The 19,534-nt window shown below is 38.2% G+C and overlaps 1 protein-coding gene across 1 annotated transcript in view; it reads right to left on the bottom strand.

The window, feature by feature from the left end:
- Positions 1 to 19,534, bottom strand: part of ptprga (protein tyrosine phosphatase receptor type Ga) — a 472,388-nt gene that overhangs the window by 95,473 nt on the left and 357,381 nt on the right. Inside the window, exon 6 of the mRNA XM_062416078.1 lies at positions 16,733 to 16,799. Within this exon, the coding sequence (XP_062272062.1) occupies positions 16,733 to 16,799 (67 nt within the window). The remainder of the gene's footprint in view (positions 1 to 16,732; positions 16,800 to 19,534) is intronic.

Here is a 19,534-nt window from a genome sequence, read left to right as displayed (position 1 = left end):
TCTCTTATCATCACTCCCTTTGTTACTGCTTTCTTATTATTTTTTTCTTTTCTTCCACCCCTCATTTCCCACCTTCCCCTTTGCTTCACAATTCTCTCCCTCCCTCACCTTCTCCTGTCTGGTGACAACTCCTCCCTCCTCCTGTCATGTTCTCCCCTTCCTTTCTTCTTCCTCTGAGGCAAATGAGTGATGAGGTGTTGATAATGAAAATGATGACAGTACTTTTAATTCACGTTCTACCATTACATGATTTTGAAGAATTACTGCACTGCCTGTATCCTGAATATTGGTAGTAGCTGATTTGTAATTTAAAGGTGCATGAGGTAACACAAACATTTCCCACAAAAGGCAATTGGAGGTATAGTGGTTGTACAGTGTTATCAACAAACATTTCCAAGTCAGTGAACTTCACCTTTCTGTAGTAAGAACTTACATTGCACCAAATGTGTCCAAACTGTCCGAGACATAACATCTGACTTTGCAGTTCCCATCAGATCTACAGAACCCTCCCAAGTAAACAAATGGGACTATCAGTGTTTTCAGAAAATCCCCCAAAAAGATATTGAAAAAGCTCACTAGCAACTGTATTCATGACTCTCACAAGGTGACATTACTATATACTATATATACAGTATTAACACGGAGGACTGCTGTATGTTTTTTGTTTCCTAGTGACAGTTTGCTTTGGTTTCTTTTAACCATGATGCCACTGGTTCAGTCTGGATTTAAAGCTCATCATAGTACAGAAACTGCACTGGTAAAAGTTACAAATGACCTCTTAACCATTGATCATCAAATCCTGTTACAGAGACTTGAACATTTCATTGGTATTAAAGGAACAGCATTAAACTGGTTTAAGTCCTATTTATCAGATAGATTTCAGTTTGTAAATGTTAATGATAAATCCTCCATGCACACAAAAGTTAGACACGGTGTTCCTCAGGGTTCAGTGCTTGGACCAATACTATTCTCCTTATATATGCTTCCTTTAGGAAACATTATTCGGAAACACTCAATAAATTTTCATTGTTATGCAGATGACACTCAATTATATATATCAATAAAGCCAGATGAAATCAACCAGTTAACTAAACTACAAACATGCATTAAGGATATAAAGGCCTGGATGACCTGTAACTTCCTGCTATTAAACTCAGAAAAAACTGAAGCTATTATGCTTGGCCCTAAACACCTTAGAAACACATTATCCAATGATATAACTACTCTGGATGGCATTACTTTGGCCTCCAGTACTACTGTAAGGAACCTAGGAGTTATATTTGACCAGGATCTGTCCTTTAATTCCCACATAAAACAAATTTCAAGGTCTGCCTATTTTAACATTTCAACTATTGTAACATTTCAAAAATCAGACATATTCTGTCTCAAAATGATGCTGAAAACCTAATCCATGCATTTGTTACTTCTAGGCTGGATTATTGTAATTCATTATTATCAGGCTGTCCTAACAAGTCTCTAAAGACTCTCCAACTGGTCCAGAATGCAGCTGCACGCATTCTAACAAAAACTAGAAAGAGAGATCACATAACTCCTATTTTAGCTTCACTGCATTGGCTTCCTGTAAAATCTAAAATAGAATTTAAAATCCTTCTCCTCACTTTTAAAGCTCTTAATGGTCAGGCTCCATCATACCTTAAAGAGCTCATAGTACCTTATGTACCTACCAGAACACTGTGCTCCCAGAACGCAGGCCTACTTGTGGTACCTAGTATCTCTAAAAGTAGAATGGGAGGCAGAGCCTTCAGTTATCAGGCTCCTCTCCTGTGGAACCATCTCCCAGATTCGGTCCGGAGGGCAGACACCCTCTCTATGTTTAAGAGTAGGCTTAAAACTTTCCTTTTTGATAAAGCTTATAGTTAGCCAGCTCCTAGTTTATGCTGCTATAGGCTTAGACTGCCGGGGGACTCCTACCTCCATGATGCACTGAGCTCCTCTCTCCTCCTCTCTCTCTCTCTCTATCCATCCATCTATATCCAATAACATTCAAGTACTATTAATGCATTCAATAACCTAAACTTCTTCCCCTGAGTTGTCTGTGCTTTCTCGTCTCACAGGCAATCTTGGCCTGTAGACGTCCGGATGACAGATTCCAGTCCCGGACCTTCTAGCTTCAATGTTTATTTTCTATGTGCTACTCTCTCTCTCTCCTAATCTTGCTCTCTCTCCTCTCTACCCCAACCGGTCGAGGCAGAAGTTCTCCCACTTTGAGCCTGGTTCTGCCTGAGGTTTCTTCCTGTTAAAAGGGAGTTTTTTCTTGCCATTGTCGCTAAGTGCTTGCTCATGTGGGAATGTTGGGTCTCTTTAAAATTAAAACCTGAAGAGTACGGTTTAGAACCTGCTCTATGTGTAAAGTGCCTTGAGATAACTTTGTTGTGATTTGGCGCTATACAAATAAAGATTGATTGATTGATTGACTGGTTCCTGTTCTTTTTTGTCTTAACCTAACCAAACGTTAACCATAGCAGTGTAAGATCAGAAAGCAGTTTTATTATTGAAATGGTGAAGTCATCCTATCTGTAGGGGCATTAGATCAGAAAATGCCTTGTCGTTCTGTATGTCATAGACCAGTGATGTGTTTTGTCATTCAGTTCGGAGCATTTGTTACTGTTATGGAGAATGTATTTGTCAATGGTAAACTCATCAGTGGAGAAAGGGCTCAGGAGTCCAGGATGTCTTACACTGAAAATGTTTATTGAAGCTTGGCCGAGGAGGATCAAAGTATTATCAATACACCCGTCTGATGCATGATGTCACCATGATTCTGAGGAAACTGTCTTTAAACCTCCACAGATAGTACCACAAATACTCTATGCCCATAAATGGTCATACTCAATGCATCTACAGTAATGGAATTAGCCTATTGGTTCGTTATTCTACAAACAAGGAAACAAGCTTTGTATGGCCAACCACCCTTCCTTAAGTCTAGCTGCTTCTGACTTTGCTTCTCAGATTCATTACTTGCATGATCACTAGAGATCTCTTATCAGGAAGACACCAACGTGTGCTGTTTTAAGTATTTAAAAAAAAAAAGACCAATGCTGTCCCAGCTGAGTCTATGTCAAACATGCAGCAACTACCACACTTAAAAACAGTTGCCACAACTTAAAGTACAATCATGACTTTAAAAACAGGAGAGAGACAGCAGCAGTTTTGTGATACTTTCATCTTTGAGAGAAACGAGCGCAGCAACAAAAGAGTGCAGTCTGTTGTGTGGGAGCATTTTCAAGTTGTTTGGTATGATTTTGTTAAAAGCAGCATTTGTGAGCAGCAACTGTCTGACTGCAATAACACCTCATCAGCCATGATTAGTGTTTGTGCCCTGAGAGAAGTTTGTAGTAAAAATGAAATCCTCTGAATCCTGCAGTACTTCCCTCAGCAAAATCTCAATCCTATAATCACAGAACTTTCTACAACTACCACACCACTTTAATGCACTAATACTCATTTCAAACACATTTCTTTCATACGGAAACAGAGTCAGTCATTTAGTTTTATTTATTTTCTTATTATTATTATATTTGGACATTGTGACCTGAAGTTGTATCCAGCAAACATCATTTAAAACATGTTTAACAAGACAGAATAATGTCCCAGAAGTGATTCAGTAGGAAAGGTTCAGAAATCATCATCATGAGTGAAAACACTCCCATGTGATACTGACGAGCCCAGCACTACATAACGCCCGTGGGAAGGAGTTGCACCACAACTGAGCAGTGCATTTGCATTTTTATTTTTACATGTTCATAAAATCACTTAAGCAGAGAGTGCCTAGCCACGTGAAACACAGTACTGTTGTTGCCATTGCCCTGTAGAGCAACTCCAGGAAGGAAAATGGGTTCAGGCGGGTGGTGGGTGGCATCCACTTCCCTCCAGATGAGAGTGTTTGAGAAACTGATAAAAGGATATACTCTAAAACATGAGTATTGTAGTTGGCAAACAGGGCAGGGTGGAGACTGGACCATGCAGTACTTACATTAGTGTATTTAGGGAATCTGAGTGGAGCAAGTGAAAATGACAGTGTGTATATTGTTGGTAACTTTATGTTCTTTCTAAAGGAAGCTTAAGGACATGACAGTTAAACAATTACAACCTGTTTCCAAAGCTCATGTAATACAAGGGAGGGGAATTGGATTAGCAGACAAATGAGGAAGAGCAAAATGTTTGTGAAGTCAAATACAGATTAAGACAGTAAATATCCAACCAGAGAGATTGATTTTCCTACAGAAAAAAAAAAAAAAAAAGTCTGGTAATGTGAAGCCTTTTTTTGAATCCATTTTTTATTTTAGTTATTTATTTTTTAATTAGTTTTAAATGTTGTGCCTACGCCTGATTTGACAGCTTGAGATGAAGCAAAATAACCACCGAGTTTACCAACAGGGCTGGAGATGTGCCCTGAAAAACCGAAAAACCGCTCTTACCAGCACGAGCCAATCATTTCTGAATTTTGAAAATCTTTGAAAGGTCTAATAAGGCAAATTAATTATCTTTTAGTCTGAGAGCCATTCCACACAAGCACGTGTGACATATGTGATACTGATATATGACAGAAGAAACTGAATCACCCAGTGTCTGAGGAAATACATTCAATTGGCATGATCCTACAGGTCATGGTTTATGTCTAATGGCAATATTAATTGGCAGTGCAAGAAGCAGAGGTGGGTGTGTTGGGTTTCAGTAGTGTTACAAACCTACAATTAATATGTGCCTTTAAGCCACACTAATGGCGTGGTTCTAGAAGGTGACGTGTATCTGTTGGTTGGTCGACCACTGGTCCAGAATGAACATTCATGGTGCCCAGAGTATGAATCCCACTGACTTTGGTGATCCCCCAACTTTTCCCATAGCTCGTTTAGTAGGTTGACGTTTGAGGTTTTGACAAATATTGGATGGATTTCCATGAAATGTAGTATACATTCCCATTTCCCCTTAGGAGAAGGGAGGACTGGCCATCAGGAGTATGTGGTAGTAATGGAGGTTTCCTGGTAGACCATTCAAAAAGAATTGGACCAGTGGCACAATGAAAGAAAAGAAAAAGAAAAAAAGAGATGGAGAGAGAGCTGTTCTGTGGTAACCGTCCACATGTCTTTCTGGGTAGCTATTACAACATTTAAAAAATACACATTTACAGAAATACTATTATTGTTATTTAATACAAAACTTTTTAAACCTTCTATCATTTCAAAAACGTTTCAATTATTTTAATAAATCTAATCTGTGTTTACTACAATTGTATGGGTGGTGTATGTCCAAGTGGGATATTTTGAGTTAAGGCAGTGGTTCTGAAACTTTTTCTGTCATTTCCCACTTTGGACAAGGGGGAATTTGAAGCCCCGCCTCCGACAAAATGCTAATGAAATACTACCAAGCTGTAAACCTCAGCCTCAGGGTGGAGTCAGAGGTCATCTCAGTAAACTGGTCCTCTTTAGCAGAACTAAAATCAGCACGATAAATCTACAGATAAAATATAAATATAAATAGGCAGCAGCAGGAGGATGGCAAGGTAAAAGTGCAGTGGATGCAGTGTGTCATTCATAGGGAAGCGGTAGCGTCATGGCAGCCCCTGAACTAAACTAGGCTTTGACAGAGGTTGTGAGCGTGGTCAAAACCCGACCCCTGAAAGCACGACTGTTCTCCGCACTCTGTGAGGAGATGAGACCTGATCATACATCTGTGTTGTTTTCACAGCGAGGCAAGGTGGCTCTCCAGGGGCAAAGTGTTGTCACGCGTCTTTGAGCTCAGTTCAGTGATGGACTGTCTTGTGTTTCTCTGCTGGCGCTGGATCGCCAACTTTTGTGGTCAAATTGATCCATTTTGTAACATTAATAATATTGCCCACAGTACCCTGCTGCCTCTCTCTGTGAAAGTTTGTTTATTGTTAAGCTGCACTATGGTTAAAAGTTACATTTTTCTCCCAGTGTCCTATCTAATGTTCTTTTAATGTAGGCTACATGTAGGCTATTAATGATTCCTTTGTTTGTGTGTGGGTGTTTTGTTTTAAGTGCGGGGCGGCTGTGGCTCAGGAGGTAGAGCGGTCGTCCACCAATTGGAAGATTGGCGGTTCGATTCCCGGCTCCTCCAGTCCACATGTCGATGTGTCCTTGGGCAAGACACTTAACCCCAAATTGCTCCCGTTGCTGTGCCAACGGTGTATGAATGTGTATGAATGATTAGCTTCCTCTGATGTGCAGGTTGGCACCCTGTGTGGTAGCTCCTGCCATCAGTGTATGAATGGGTGTGAATGGGGTGAATGAAATGTATTGTAAAGCGCTTTGAGTGGTCGAAAAGACTAGAAAGGCGCTATATAAGTACAGGCCATTTTACCATTTAAGTGTATGATCTTTGTTGTCAATAAAGAAAGGCATTAATAAACGATAGGCATAAAAAAGGCACATTTCCTCACATTAGTCACACACCACCTGTCACCACCCCACAATTTGAGAACTGCAGAGTTAAGGTCAGGTAAGGTCAATTTCATTGATTTAAAATTGACACAACAGTAGCCCTGTAATGGTGACGTGATACAATATACAATAAACTATCTCTAAAATAATCTGTTATTATATAAATCTACAATATAAATTCCTTATACTATATACTATAAGTGTGCCTTAGTCTTATTAGTGGGAATGGGAAGTACTGGGAGCTGTGGTGAGAGACAAAAGCCACAGTCAGCCCCTCTTTTAGGATGAATCACACACTAAGTCCCTACTTTACATGTAATGTCATGATCATCTTCATTACTATGACAACATATATGCAAAAAGTAATTTTCCATCAGCCTGAGCTGTATTTTATGTTCAGTGCTAATAAGAAAACATTGCTAGCACATTGAACTGAGGTTCAGCTGGCAGTGGAAGGTTTGAACTGTTTAAGGATCAACTTCATGAGCTGAAAGAATCAAATCTCCTCACTGCTTGTTTCTTCTTTCAAATACAAGTTTCTGTTGATTGGCTCTGGCTTTCTGATCAATATTGAATGACTGCTCTCTATAATGATAGGCTGTTGGCAGTCATCGTAAGGAAAGTAGGGAAGGTTGATCCTTCTCAATAAATGATAAGCATATATTAATAATTAAAATACTTACAATGATCATGCTAGACGAAGGATCAGTAATTGAAACACTCCTGGATCATCAGAAAGCTGTGATACTGTGTTCCCAATTTCAAGCAGAGGAGCACAAGACAGTGAAAAGACTCCAGCAGCAGCAACACCAACTAAATAAAAATAGTGTGAAAGTGATCGTTAAACAGCATCATTTTTCTACTTGACCATTTTTGGGACGGCATTACACTTTCATGCATGGTTTAAAATAATTGTAATTCCATATCAAACAGCCACTGTTAGCAGCCTAAACTAAGTGCTGGTGTCAGAATGAATTAGGTGTCTGCCTCTGGGTTATGAGCACACAATCATTAAGCATCTATGATGAAAGAGTATTAATACGGTGTAGTCATAACTGCTATTATCTTGATTTTGGAACTCCTGAACAGTGCTGCTTTGTGGATAAAGTGGGTCTTGGAAAACTTTTACAGGGATAGTGACGCACTTTAGACATTTTCTTTTTTTTTTTGATGTTTCTAAATCCCGGAGTTTTTTGAGGACAGTTTAAAGAATAAAAGAACCACAGATTCATTTATCTGCACTGCAGTTAGATTGCTTCATTTGCACATGAAATGAGGTGCCATTTTATGCCTGGATGAGGACTTTGTATTTTGCAATGATAAGTAGATTTTTATTGCAAAACACTGAGCTAGTGACTCCCTATCCAGTCCTATCAACAGATGGTAAATGCTGGGATTTACTGTCTGGATTTATTAGAATTTTATGTCATGTTTTTATTGTTTCTTTTATTGTGTGTTCCTATTGTAAAGCACTGGACAATAATGTTTGAATTCATTTGAGTGGTTTATGGTCTTGAATGATATTTCTCTGAGTGTATTAGCCAGGGAATCAGTTTTGCAGAACAACTTGTTCTATTTCATGAGATTTTTCTCTTTGACCTATGTATATATAATAAAACAAGTAAATGAGAACATTCTGATGTATGCACAAACTAATCTCAGCCTGTGTGGAAGGGGACAGTCCTGATACTGATACTAAGTGCAGGAAAATGACTGTGTGTATTACTGCTCCTTCTAACCATAGCTGTTCTTTGATTGGTGGCTCATCATCATGCTGTCGCCAGCTTTGGCGATTTCACTGTTGGCAATCATCACAAGGAAAGAAAGGAAGATTGGTCCTTCTTACTAATTTATTTTATTTCAAGCAGAGGAGCACAAGACAGTGAGGTTTGTGTTTGTTCGTTGGCTGGTGGCTCATCATGCTGTTGCCAGTGTTGGTGTTTCCTCTTTTATTTTGGTATGTTACGGTTCCTTTGAAAAATGTATATAGATAAAAGGTGAAGACTTCTCATCTACTGACCTCAAGTTTGAGTACAGTTCTTCCTCACTGTAGCAATGTGAAAGGTTAAACCATGCAAAGGAATGTAGCAAAAACAAGAATTTCAGCTGCTAAGTTATTATTTGAGCACACATCAGATGGTGTTGCAGGTGTAATTACCTGCCAATTTTGCAACATCATGAACTACACTTATTATTTTTTTTAGTGAAGGGCAGCAGCAGAGAAACGGATGTTAGGATTGAGGTTCCATCCGTGAACAGCAATATTCCTGGTTCAAATCCAACTGCAACACCTTTGGTGTATCTCTTCATAATTTCCTTTCATCGCCTCTACTGGTGTTATCTTAATAAAACTATACACTGCTCAAAACATAATACCAATATATTTTAAAAAGGGGTGAGGGAGCTCATGTTCTTGTAGAAACAAGAACTCTTAAATCAACATATTACTTTGATCAGCATGACAAATGTTAAGTTAACAAAAAAAAATAAAAAAAACAGCATGTAACACTGGCCTCCATCATGGAACTGTTGTTCATTTAGTATATATAGGTAAGGGTAATCTGTAAATACTGTATATAATAAACAATATAAGTGAATATGAATAAGCTAACAATGTTTTTAGGTAACTTAATTTGTTGACCCATTTACCCGTCAACTTAACTCATACATCATGAAGCTTTGAAGGTTATAATTAAACAATTCAAACTGACAAACGTGATTACACTGAATCAATAACAAAAGAAAACACCTAACATCAACACAAAGTCAGAATGAATAATGGAGTGAAATAAAATGGCCCCCTTTGCATGATCTACACAGAGCTTTTTGGGTTGGCATGTGTTCATTTTAAGCTCTGCCAGATGATTGGCTGAAAGCCATGTTGGAGGTGTTATTGTAAATCCACTTTTAATCTGATAACCTACTTAAACCTACTTCAAACAAAATTATACAGATTTTTTTATGCATACAAATTGCAGAAAATGGAATTCATGTGATCTCTGACCTGAGACAGGAAGTGACAAACACTGCAGGCTTCATCTCTCTTAGTAATAAACTGTACGCCTGTGATTCTGTAAAAGTGTCTGACATCCGGTCCAGTGAACTGGAGAAGAGGGACACGAGCATGTCGACAGATTTTAGAGGATTACGGCCTAAGAAGTGTGTGCTTGGAGTATGTCCAGTACAGTGCGGGGGGGACGGAGAACAAGGCTTTTGGTGTGTTGCCATTGTTTAGATGCAGCACACAGCTGTGTATTTACACACCCTTCATGTCATCACTGTGTCATTTCTTCTGTTTATCTACTCAAGCGTCTGTGCTCCTGCTGCTCTCATGTCACAGTACTGAAATGAAGACCTTCCTACTCGCAGCACAAATTACAAGTCCATTAATTCACTATCTCACTCACTGCTTGAAGTCTCCACTGACTCGGCACTCTGCGACTCTGATTGGCAATTAAATTTTAAAGGGTGTACATGGCCTATGGTGGTTTCCCCTGATTTGAGGTACCGTTTCAACCCTGTAGCACTTCTGTAGGTATTTAAATTCTGTGTTCTTTGCCTCATTCTCTCTCAGTCTGTGCTACTGTATGTATGTCTACCATTCCTTTATTGATGGGGGTTTAATCCCTCAGCACTCGCTTTCACATTCAATCTGATGTGGCTCCACTGCACACTGCTCGCATGTTAAGCTTCTTTCCAGAAATTTGGGCCAGACACATCTATTTATCTGTCCTGCTTTTTTTCATGGTGCAGTTTTGAGGATTTGATTCTCAGCTTCTATCTCGATTTTAGTGGATATTTTGCCAGTTTGTGAAAGATGGTAGTTAGTTATGCCAAGATTTTTTATTTTAATTTTTAAAGACCATCAGTTTGAACTGCGAAGTAGGGTCTTTGAGATATTCTTTATTTTCAGTTTTTAGATTGTTCAGCACACCTTTTCTTCCAAATTTTAGGTGCACTGTACTGACTCTTAAAAATGTCTGCACTCCAGCTGTGCTGTGCATTATAGCGTGAATAAGTGTGGAAAGGCCTGCTGTTTAGGAAGAACTTGGATGAGTCAGAACAGACTCCTCATCCTTTCCTTTAACATCAAGCTGAACTTTCCTTGTGTATTTATTTTTTCTATATAACAACTACTGGCAGTGAAATCTGATTTTGACATCAGTGTTTCACAGAGGATGAACCTCCTGGATTATACATAAACTCTCATTCCTCTGTTAATGATAATGAAGTGTAACTGACAATTAGGTTGTCAATATTTTAAAACTCACTTGATATTATATCACGTGTGACATCGTGTTCAAGTGTCTCTGTATACACAATGTAGACTTCTTGTGACAGCAGCAGCAAAACGTTCTGTATGACAACACTCTCCATAGTTAATGAACAGTGTATGTTGTTATAACCAGGGTCCATGCTGAGCTGTGGTTTAATGATAAAGATGGAAATTCTACAGACTCTATTCAAATAAAGACAAATGGAGAAAGAGAAGATGGCCAGTGTGTCCCATGAAGTACAACAAGAGAGATCACTTGTCACAAAAATGCATTTACCTTAGCCACTCATGCTCAAAATGACTGCCTGACATCATTAATCTAATGCCAATGGCACAGTATAAATGAGGCCTTATTCAACAACGCTGACTCAACTTGTGATAGTAAAATATTGGACTGTGAATATTGGAGACTGACTTTCAGACCTCCTGTGGTCATGTGAATAATGATTGTTATGTGGGTGTCCTTTCATCCAATAAGCAGATGTAGAGACAGTGTTATGTTACTATCTTAACGGAATTGTATTGGGGTTGAATCATGTGATACTGACACTATACATCTCGTCTCCCACCAACAGTCACTGTTCATTTCCTCTAACCATGAACTTTCTCTAATCTGCTGAGCAATTGAACCCGCCTTATAAATCTTGTTTATGCTGATATCTAGTTGTTTAATATCTCCCCTTACTGCAATAATGGAGAAGTATACTTCAGGGCGTGTCAGTACATAGTGGCATCACTACTGGCTGAAGGCATTTAGTGCAAAAACGAATTTATTTATTTGTATTTGTTGAAGTAAATACAAGTAAATGCATCACAGTTGTACACTGTACTTATACACTTTACAATAATACTTTATTTATTTATAAAATACTAAACCAAACATGATTTTCATTTTAAAGAAAGAATAAATAAATAAATAAAAAATAAATAAATATATATATATATATTTGTAGAAATGACCTATTACTGTATTTTAAACACAGAAACAAATGCAACACAAAAAGCATTATAATGCAGTTTAAATGACAACCTGATAGTGTTAAAATAGCATTATTTGTCAGGTAGATTTTGACCGAAATTACAGGAAAAACACTTAAATGTCTTCTATCTATCTTACGATGAGGCTTTTAATAATATTTGTGTAAGCGCTATCCTTTCCAATAAAAGATGCTCTTGTCTCTCGGTTTACATGCATCCATGTCCGATGCGCTCCAGCGTTGTCAAAGGGTTTTAAGTTTCCATGAAATCCAAACACTCTTCTCTGGTTCAATATATTTATTTTACAAAAACTTAGGTTGCTTACCGCAGCATGGAGTAACAGACAGATCAACTTAGTTCACTTCCTTCTTTTCCAATTGTTCAAACAAAAACAAAAAACAACACATAGCAGTGGTCTAAAACTGTATGGCTGTGTGACTAAAACCGAGAGCTCCACCGGCCCCAATAGCCACACTAATATACCCAGGTGCTGCAGTCACCTGTCTATAAAGAGGAGGCGGAGGTGAGAAACGGCATCAATTATGCATAGTCATGTCGGCCTCAAATAATCAGAATTAACAATAAATCACAATTTCATAATTGTTACCAATTCAACTAATAATTCAAACCATAATATTTCATGTTTGTATCTCATAATTAATTAGATAAATAATAATAGTAGACCAGAAAAAAAATCAAATATTCATCGAAACATAAATCAAGCATTTGGCTCCAACAATTTGTTTGGTATTTTCAGTGAATTGAATGGGATTCTATGTACAATAAGTGACAAATGGATGTGAATCTTACTGAAATAATGTATTTAACAGCATAATAGCCATGTGAAGTCAGCAGAAACCCAATGTTGAATTTAGTGGATTAAAATGTAATTTTAGCCTTTTTTAAACTGTAAAAAGATGATTAAGGTTTTGCCGTACTTTTTAGAGAATTATTCTGGCAACCACAGCTGATAGTTTGTTCTCGAAAAATGGATTATTTTTACAGTGTGAGTATGGAGCTTTCCTATTCATTTTGTGGTTACAGCTACAACACAGCCAACCAGAGGGGGCAGTGAAACTGCTGGCTGCTAAATTACTGTTTAACTCTGTTAATTACTCTTTAAATGGTCTTGACTGCCTGAGCTCTAATGAACCATCTGTAAATATGTCATGGTTTTAAAAGGCAATGATGAAGATTGTATTTTAACATTTATTTCAGAGGAACTGTTGACATATTGTGTATGTCATTGTGTGCACACTTATACTGAAAATATGTCCATTATATGTCAATGCTGTTGACCAGAAATTGCACAAAGGCATGATGTCATATGGTAAATGGACTGTACTATAGCACTTTTCTAGTCTTTTTGACCACTTAAAGCACTTTACACTACACATTCACCTATTCACACACATTCATACACTGATGACAGGAGCTACCACACAGGGTGCCAACCTGCTCATCACTAACATTCACTGACATTCACACACCATTGGGGCAGCCATCAGGAACAATTTGGAATTAAGTATGTTGCACAAGGACACATTGACATGGAGACTGAGGAGCCAGGAATATAACCTCCAATCTCCATGTATCTTTCATGTTGCAAGAGTGAATGCCTCTAAACATGTCCTCTATGGTAATAATGATATTTATCCGCTCTTTTGTTCTACCAGTGACTTTTCCAGATGTGAATGTTAAAACTTTTTCACTATACTGATGATGATCTCTGCAGTAATGATGATGTCACTTGACAATATACATAATTCACTGCGACTGACATTAAAATAAAAAGCATGAGAGAGCTATCACCACCTCCTTTCACCTCTCATCCTTCCCATCATCGTACCACATCATTATCAGTCTGCATCTGCCTCCAAAGCCCCTGCGTACCCTGAGTAGACAATGGGCTCCTCTCTTTGCTGCCAAAGCCTTTCATGAGCCCGCTATGTAAATCAGACTCAGCCCTTTTTTTTTTTACCGGGCTGATTTCACAGGGATGATGCAGAGCCGCTCACTGGCTAGCTAGTCAGAGGGCATTTGTTCCAGCGAGGTTTCATGTAAAATGCAACAAGGCATGAGGTACAAAGACAGTGGAGTCAGACCTGCGGTGCGTGTCCGCCAGACAAGCCTGGCAACAAGAGAAGAGAGCGCTGTGAAAAATTTAACCACCTGCTGCTTCATAGAGTAGCACCGGTGGAGACAGAGCAAATTAACCAACCACCTTCCCTGTGGGGGAGACGGGAGCGCAGCCTTGATTGAACTTGAGTGGTCTTTGTGTTAGATGAATTATGGAGGCAGAGTAGTTTTTCCAAGACAGCTGAGCAAGAGATAAAGTGCAAGTATCATGCGGGGGGATTTTATCAAAGTTTTATTTGTGTATGCCGACGCTCTCAAAATTCACTCTGAAGCCGCTCTATTGTTGCAAGGCGAGCAGGGCCCTTTGGGGGGGACAAGACAGAACATTGCTTTAGGATGAATGTTTTGATCATGACAGGGTTGCACTTCAGGGCTGTGTGCAGGAGACAACTGTTTTTGACTGAGGGCATACAGTGCTCAGAAGAAACGATGTAAAACCCTCTCATTTGTAATAAGAGGGGGAAAAAAACATTGAATTGTCCCAGAAGTCCTAATTTATTGTGTGAATACACTGATATGAGGCACTACATGATGCAAAAGGCAACATCTTTTTGATGAGGAGTGCAATCAAAGCTCCAGTACCCTGCAGTTAAAGTTTAATAAAATGATACATCAGATATTCATCCCACCAAGGTCCTGCTTACACTTGAGTTTTCTTTGCATCCTTTCTCTGTAGTCTATCATTTCAAATCCATGTTATGGCATTAATTAGTGACTTTGTAAATTACACCTGTCATATGTATTCTATACTGTACTGATCAGTGTCTTTGACCATTTTTCAACTTCTCAAATCTGTTATGTTTCATAAATGTTTGTCCAACAATACATCATCCTCATGTGTGAATCACAAATACTTTTTAACCTTTTTTCCATAACTTAAGTTGAAGTTGTTCTTATTATGATTTTGCACAGACAGTGTTTACATGTGGAAAGCCATGTTGCATTTCTGTATTCATCCAGTGGGGCCTCATAATACAATTAGGCATAATGTGTTAATTCAACAATAGGAGATATGTTATGTTGTTACCAGTAACAGTTTTGGTGTAAAAAGCCTGCATATATCGGTATCGGGTGATATCGGAATCGTAAATTAAGAGTTGGACAATATCGGAATATCGGATATCGGCAGAAAAGCCAATATGGAGCATCCCTAGTACTAATGCATAGTACAGTATACTCTCTAGTTCACTATACCTAGTATATACCTATACCGGGCGGCTGTGGCTCAGGAGGTAGAGCGGTCATCCTCCAATTGGAAGATTGGCGGTTCGATTCCCGGCTCCTCCAGTCTACATGTCGATGTGTCCTTGGGCAAGACACTTAACCCCTAAATGCTCCCGTTGCTGTGCAACAGTGTATGAATGCGAGTGAATGGGTAGCTTCCTCCTGATGTGCAAGTTGGCACCCTGCGTGGTAGCTACCTGCTATCAGTGTATGAATGTGTGTGAATGGGGTGAATGAGTTGTAGTGTAAAGCGCTTTGAGTGGTCGAACAGACTAGAAAGGCTATATAAGTACAGTCCATTTACCATTACCATTTACCTGTCAGATCTTTGGTATTACATTCTATTCGTTTCATCCCACTTCAAACATTTACAGTGCATTAGATACATTTATGTTAATGACAAATTGTAACCAGAAATCAATTGACTCTCTTTTCCCATTATCTTAATATTGCCTCCATTTCCTTTTGAGTTCTGGAATGTAACCGTCCATAAAAAAACATGAACATTCCCTTTACAATGCCACCATAGCTCAGACTGATAAGGTTTTAGTTAGAAGTGCTAATTTACCACGCTAATTCCATCGTCGTCCTGAGTGCAGTGAGGAAATTAGCAAAGCAAATTTACAGTTCAAATATTATGTATGCCCCATCAGTGTGTAAAGCTGATCTGGACTGAGGTCTGGACTTGTTCACTTCTCAAATATATCATAGCTGAGGACAGGAATACTGTTCTGCTGTCACAGTTTGCAGATACATTGAAATTAAACTAAATGAATCCGAAGTCCTCATAATACTGGACCCTGATTGGCTGACAGCAGCAGTTCCTTTCATGTAAACTGGCTTGAATGGACAGAATGTGTCCCAATAAATACATGGGATTGAATTCCGGCACTGATTAGAGTCTTACTGTGTCATAGAGTGTCATATCAGGTCGTCCACACCGAAAAGCACCTGTTTTACCTGAATATGGACACAACTAGAACATTGTTTCTCAGCTTCATGGTGCTGGGTCAGCTTGCCTCAGGTTATTTTCTGGAGATGGCACTATTTATATGTTATGAACAGACTCTACCTCAAACTCATCCAGGACAGTCACAGTTTGCCATCTCCCTTAATTTGGACATTTAGTTATGACTCATGATTCACATGACAGAATGACTCATAAGATTTGTTACAAGAAGAACGATGATACTGACCGAGGCTTTAGTTCAGCAATATGACTGAACAATTGTTTCCATTATATCTTGTTGCTGAGCAACACTCTAGTCATTAAGCAAGAGAGAAAGTTTATTTGACTTTGATAGCAGGGTCTGGGCGAAATTCGGTACACATGCATCACCCACTTCAAATTTGCGCCGTATCATATTAAAAGCATGGAGATGCAAAGTTATTAAAATCTCTTGCCTCTGTTATACCTGATGGGCATGGCTGTGCCGTGAATTTTGAGGTTTCACCATTAAAAAGGAAGTCCTTATAACTCCAACATGCATTGTCCAATCTCCCACCCTGAACAAGTCTATGTGTCAATAGACTGCAACACAGCTCTGCATGCACGGAGCGAGGGCCTGTTCATCGCTACTTGCAGCTTTAATTCATATTAATACAGAAAATCTGAACTCCTAAAATCACGGCTGTCTAATGAATGAGTAGGTTAGATTTTCTTGTATGACTGGACACTGGTGCTGCTACTCACCATGATGAACCACACCCTTCAGACCGTGGATGATGGGGTCGACTGCAGGGTTGTCCTTCCCTCCCACCTGAGGGAAAACACAAAAAAGATAGATCTGTGGTAAGATACAGTGATCAATATACAGCATTATTATGCATAGAAAACATGACTGCATACTCACATACTGTTCATATTCTGACTCATAATTAGTCTCTACACTAATTCACATTCATACATTCACCATCAGTCATTAATGTTTGATTAATCCTCCTGTTTGATTAAAAGACATTCACTATCACTGTTTTATAGTCCAGGAGAACATTTTATAGAATATGATTAATACAACAAACGACACATTTGAATACTGATTTTTGAAGGTTTTTTCAAAATAAACAGAGTCAAATTTGTACATTTGCATATATAAAAAATGTGTATCAGGTGCACAAAAAATTAAAAATGATGCATTTTATTTCCAATTTGGTATGTTGTGGGTCACATTAGGAAAATAAATGTATATAAGGTGTTTTTATAGCTTGCAAATGTTAAAAATGGGTCAAATTTGATGCTGAACAGTACGTAAGGGTTAAAATATATGTATTCAGGCTAGAGAAACATGCAAATGTACTAATATGACCTGTAATATGTAAAGCAGGTAACATGAATTTTTAAAATTCTTCTCAATCATTCTTATTTTCTTTTTTCTGTTGTGTCTTTTATAAGTCTACAATTGTTGCCCCCACGGACCCCCCAACAGCATTGCTTTTTTCTTTGTTTGTTGCAAATGTTGAGCATTTTCCTTCTGACTCAGTCCCCCGCAGGCATATAGTGTCTTATAATGCACACATTTATGTGCAAGTGCCTGCAAATGTTTCCACTTGAGTCAATGCATGAAAGTATGATCATGTGTGGTTACAAAAGCTTGCATGGCTGACTCATGCTTATGTAAAACAATAGTAAAGTACTCTACTGTATTAATTTAAAGAAAAAAAAGAGACTGATGAGAAATCAGGAGAAAAACTGATATATTATAAAACTGACAGAGAGGGAGAGAGGGGGAAGTCAGAAAGCGTAGAGGAGATGCTGAGAAAACAAGTGCAGTGTAATTAGGAGGAACAAACAGCCGCAATCAACAAGCTCTCAAAGGCCCTCTCCATCTGAACTCAGAGAGCGCGTGGTGTAACACACACATTTTCATTGTCTTCTATTAGAGCATCTTTGTTGTCATGGAGGCTGGAAATCAATAAAACCGAAGCAGAAAAATCAAATCAAAGTCCTCATACCTAAATAACAAAATACATGAGTGCCTTCCTATACTACCTATATGGTTGCTATAAAAAAAATGATTCATTTCAATGAGTGTTTTCTGATCTGCCACCTCCATGCTAAGTGTTGGTTAAAATGCACAGAAAAACGAGCCAGCACAAATGAAGAAATGGTGCTGTGATTCAAGCCACAGTAACGTGTTCTACTACAAAAGGTAAAGCTGTTTCATGGACACACATGCCTATTTTTACATGATTGTATTGAAACGCAAGCAAGTTAACCACAGATGTGTTTAGAAAGCATCAATAGTTGATCTGACTGATCAATAAATGTGATTAAACCTTGATTCATGTTTCAGAGAGCAGAGAGAGTGTATTTTTTTTATCTTTTACACCACTAAACATCTCCTATCACACAATATCATGTCCTATTTTACCTAAGACATGAAAATATAACATAGTAATAATGATATAAATGTATTTTATGTAAAGTGAAAATGACAAGAACTTTATGGAAGTGTGGGGTTTATTGTATAACCATTAGAGCCATCAGTCTTCACTGCTACATCATAAAAAGAAATCCTCATAACTACTATCTTATAATAACTATTAACTATAGAACAGCCTCAATGGACAAAAATGTGTAGCACCTATACAAAAGTATAACATTTTAATTTATTTACTTTTTTGTGCATGTTGGGCCACTTTAGGAAAAGTCATCAAATTTTAGAGTAAAAGACATTTGCAGTGTTTTTTACAGCTGTCAAATGTCAAAATGGGCTTAATTTGGCCCCAACAGTATGTAAGGGTTAGTATTCTGTTTATACTGAATAAATATTGACTATATCATTTTTAGAACCATGGGATGTTTATAATGTGTGCATGCACATGGTCTGAGTCAGTTTTAAATTAGTTTAGAGTAAGAACAGATTCAGGTAGGAAGATATTAAAAAATTTAAAAAATTCAAATGTTTTGTACACACGGTTGAAGCAGAACATTGTGCATACACACTGTTTGTTAAAGAGGCCCATTCTTTCTGGAAGATGCTGCTGTTGAGTTGTTCAAATGTAATTTTTCAATGCTTTGGAAAGTGAAACAAGGAAAATACCTTTCACCTCCATTATACTGGCGTGGCAGCAGAAGTGTAAGGATTGGATATCTTTAACCTGGTCAAATCAAATCAAGACTACCTGCATGGCTTGAGGCTAAGTGGCTAAGTGGAAATCGTGTTTCTGGATGATGTGTGAACTGACCTTTTAAAGTGTTTTGTATTTTAAAATGGGAACATTTAATGGATATTCTAAAACATTAACCTCTGGTGCAGACTTACAAAGAGAGAAGAAGCAGCAGGCTGTCAGTCATTTTTAATGGTGGGGAAGGTATGAAGGTATGAAGGTATGAAGGTATGAAGGTATGAAGGTATGAAGGTATGAATCTCCAACATATGACTGAGAGTTGAAACAAGTTCCACTTTATGCAAATGTCCTGAGGCATGTTGGGAAACCTCAAAATTTCCTGGTTGATTTTCAGTCAAGTCAATGTTTATTTGTATAGCCCAAA

The sequence above is a fragment of the Scomber scombrus genome, chromosome 3, assembly GCF_963691925.1.
Source record: "Scomber scombrus chromosome 3, fScoSco1.1, whole genome shotgun sequence".
NCBI lineage: Eukaryota > Metazoa > Chordata > Actinopteri > Scombriformes > Scombridae > Scomber > Scomber scombrus.
Note: the sequence above shows the minus strand (reverse complement) of the source record. Positions and strands in the feature narration are given on the sequence as shown.